This window comes from Buceros rhinoceros, unplaced genomic scaffold (assembly GCF_000710305.1).
Source record: "Buceros rhinoceros silvestris isolate BGI_N320 unplaced genomic scaffold, ASM71030v1 scaffold40699, whole genome shotgun sequence".
NCBI lineage: Eukaryota > Metazoa > Chordata > Aves > Bucerotiformes > Bucerotidae > Buceros > Buceros rhinoceros.
In genome coordinates, this window is record NW_010430469.1 from 999 (window position 1) to 3,556 (window position 2,558).

The window sequence follows — 2,558 nt, forward strand, 5'->3', positions numbered from 1 at the left end:
AGTTGGGGTGGACAATGAACCTGGAGACCGACCTCACTTCCCCCCTCCCGTTCCTCAACGAGTCCGTCCCGATCAACACCCTCACGACACTGCCCGGGGGAAAGAAGGTCGAGAAGTCACCGCTGGGCCCTCCGGAGGAGACACGTGGCCTCGGGGATTGTCCATCAAGGAGATGATGGGCAAGACCTGCCCTGCTGGAGCTTCTCCACAGGGTGGAGTTAAGGAGAAGGTGGCCATGGGACCACCTCGCCCCATCTCCGTCGGGGAGGAGGCCACGCTACGAGGCCTCCTGAGCCATGTCTCCTCCAAGAGCTCTTTGGTGGCTCAAGGTACCCTGGAGGCATCTCCCACCTCTACGAGAAGCTGTTAAGTCTCTTGGCGTCAACTCCTTGGCCGGAGGCAGGACCCCAGGAGACCCACCCGCAACATCTCAGCAATGTTGTCCTCAGCCCAACTTCTTGCCAACTTCTTATTGATTTCTCCTCCAAAAGGTCCCACTTGGACCTTGAGGAGAAGCTTGGACAGGGGCTTGGGGGGGAACCTGCCCCACTTGCTGTCATCTCCTGGACCAAAAGGGTGTGGCTGGACCTCAGAGTGGGGGGAGGTTGGATGTCTTGGGGTTGGAGCAGCTCCTCCAGCCTCTGTGTGGAGATGGCTGTGACCTCATTGCCCTCTAGAGGTACCACCCTCCAGACGCCAACACCTGGAGATACCCAAGGTCTGGAGCATCAACATCTGGCTGTGGGACACCAGCCTCGGGAGGTGACATCTGGGATACAAATATCTGGGACATGCCAACCTCTGGATACCTCTGGAAGGACCAACCGCGGGAGGGACCAACCACAGGAGGGACCAACCACGGGAGGGACCAACCTCAACTCCTGGACATCACAATCTCCAGATGTTCACATCTGGAGGCCACAAACTCCAGAGGTGGCAACATCTGCAGCACCTCCCTCTGGCTGCCACCACTTGGTGGCATCATCTCCTGGGGCACCAACATCTGGAGGTACCTCCCCCTCCACCCCGGGGTGGCCCCACCTCTCCCTGTTGGTCATTGAAGGCTCCTGGGAGCGGAGACATTGGCTTACATGGGTCATGTGAGGCGGGCTGACTTACCCGATTGGCTGCCTGCAGTGGGCGGCCGTCAGGACCCACTGGGCGCCGATCAAGCTCCCCCCACAGAGGATTTGACCCCTCTTGAGGATGGCGACTTGGAAGGGCCGGCGGGTGATGGAGCAGGGTTGTCCCCCGATGATGCGGGACTCGTCCAACTCTGGAACACACCACAGGGCCCCGTGAGGCTCCTCCCACCACTTGAAACCCAACCACTCATCGCCAAGCTTGACCCGCTCCTCAAAGGTCCACCTTCTCCTGGAGCTCAGGACCTCACCACCCATCCCAGGACTGAGGTGGGAGCTGCCCTCAGGAGCACCAAGGTCCACCAGGAGCCACCTCAGGGTGCCCAGGGGGTTGGTCCTCCAGAAGATGATACCTCCAAGAGGTGGCAGCCAGAGGAAGGAGCTCCAGATGTTGCCACCTCCGGAGTTTGTGTCTTCCAGATGTGAACATCTGGAGATCATGGTGTCCGGGAGTGGAGGCTGGTACCTTCCAAGGTTGGTGCCTCCAGAGGTTGGTCCCCCCAGAGGTTGGTCCGTCGTGCCAATGAGGCGTCCAAGAAATCATCAGGAAGTCACCAAAGGCCACTTATCTCCACTGGTTTCATCACGGCCTTTTGGGAGGGGCATCCGTTCCACCGCCAAGAGTCCTCCCGGCCCAGGCTTGGCCTCCGCCAGGGTGGTGACGCACCTCCGAAAGAGCTGATGTCTTCGTCCTCGGTTGGTGACCAAGCCTGTAGGACCAGCTCCGGCAAACCAGCTCCTACCTCCGGGATCGGCTCCTGCTCAGGCCCAGGGTGGGAGGTGGTTGTGTCAACCCCAGCAGGAGAAGCCCTGACGCGGGGAGAAATGAGGCAAGGAGCTCCCTCGGGAACGTGAGTCCTTCCCTCACTCCAGAGACGACGTGTCTTGGTCCCATGAGGTTGACCGAGGAGAAGGAACGAGGGCCACCAGCTTGGTTGGGGTCACAGTGTAGAAAAAAGGGTCTCGCCACTTGAAGTCCCCAACTTCGGACACGGATCTTCTGATCATTCAGGTCTCTGGAAGAACCTCCCATCATTTCGGGGGACTGTAGAACATCTCCCATGGCTTTGGGTGGCTGTAGAACGTCTTCCGTGGCTTTGGGGGTGGCTGTAGAACATCTCCTGTGGCTTTGGGGGGCTGCAGCAGGTGGGTGTCCGCTGGAGCTGCCCAACGTTGATGGTCCTTAGAGAGAGGAAGGGACCATTTGGAGAGGTGAAATCCCGCCCCATCCTACATCAGGCATCTATGAGGTGTGGTGAGCCTCCCCTCGTCGGGACTTTGAGGCCGTGACCACCTTGAGGGTGTGGCCATCGTGACCACCTTGAGGGCATGGCCACCGTGACCACCTTGAGGGCATGGCCCTGCCAAGCTCCGCTTGGGCGTCCCCACAGCAGAAGTCCAAGCCTCCCCTCGTCG

The 2,558-nt window shown here is 60.0% G+C and overlaps 1 protein-coding gene across 1 annotated transcript in view; it reads right to left on the reverse strand.

The window, feature by feature from the left end:
- LOC104499534 (kallikrein-14-like) overlaps positions 1 to 1,583 on the reverse strand; it is a gene marked incomplete at its 3' end in the record, with an annotated part of 2,531 nt that extends 948 nt beyond the window's left edge. The window contains exons 1-4 of the mRNA XM_010143048.1: positions 1,120 to 1,583; positions 810 to 811; positions 421 to 563; positions 38 to 89 (exon numbers count right to left, since the gene is read on the reverse strand). Coding sequence (XP_010141350.1) covers positions 38 to 89; positions 421 to 563; positions 810 to 811; positions 1,120 to 1,583 — 661 coding nt within the window. The remainder of the gene's footprint in view (positions 1 to 37; positions 90 to 420; positions 564 to 809; positions 812 to 1,119) is intronic.
- Positions 1,584 to 2,558: the final 975 nt, after the last annotated feature.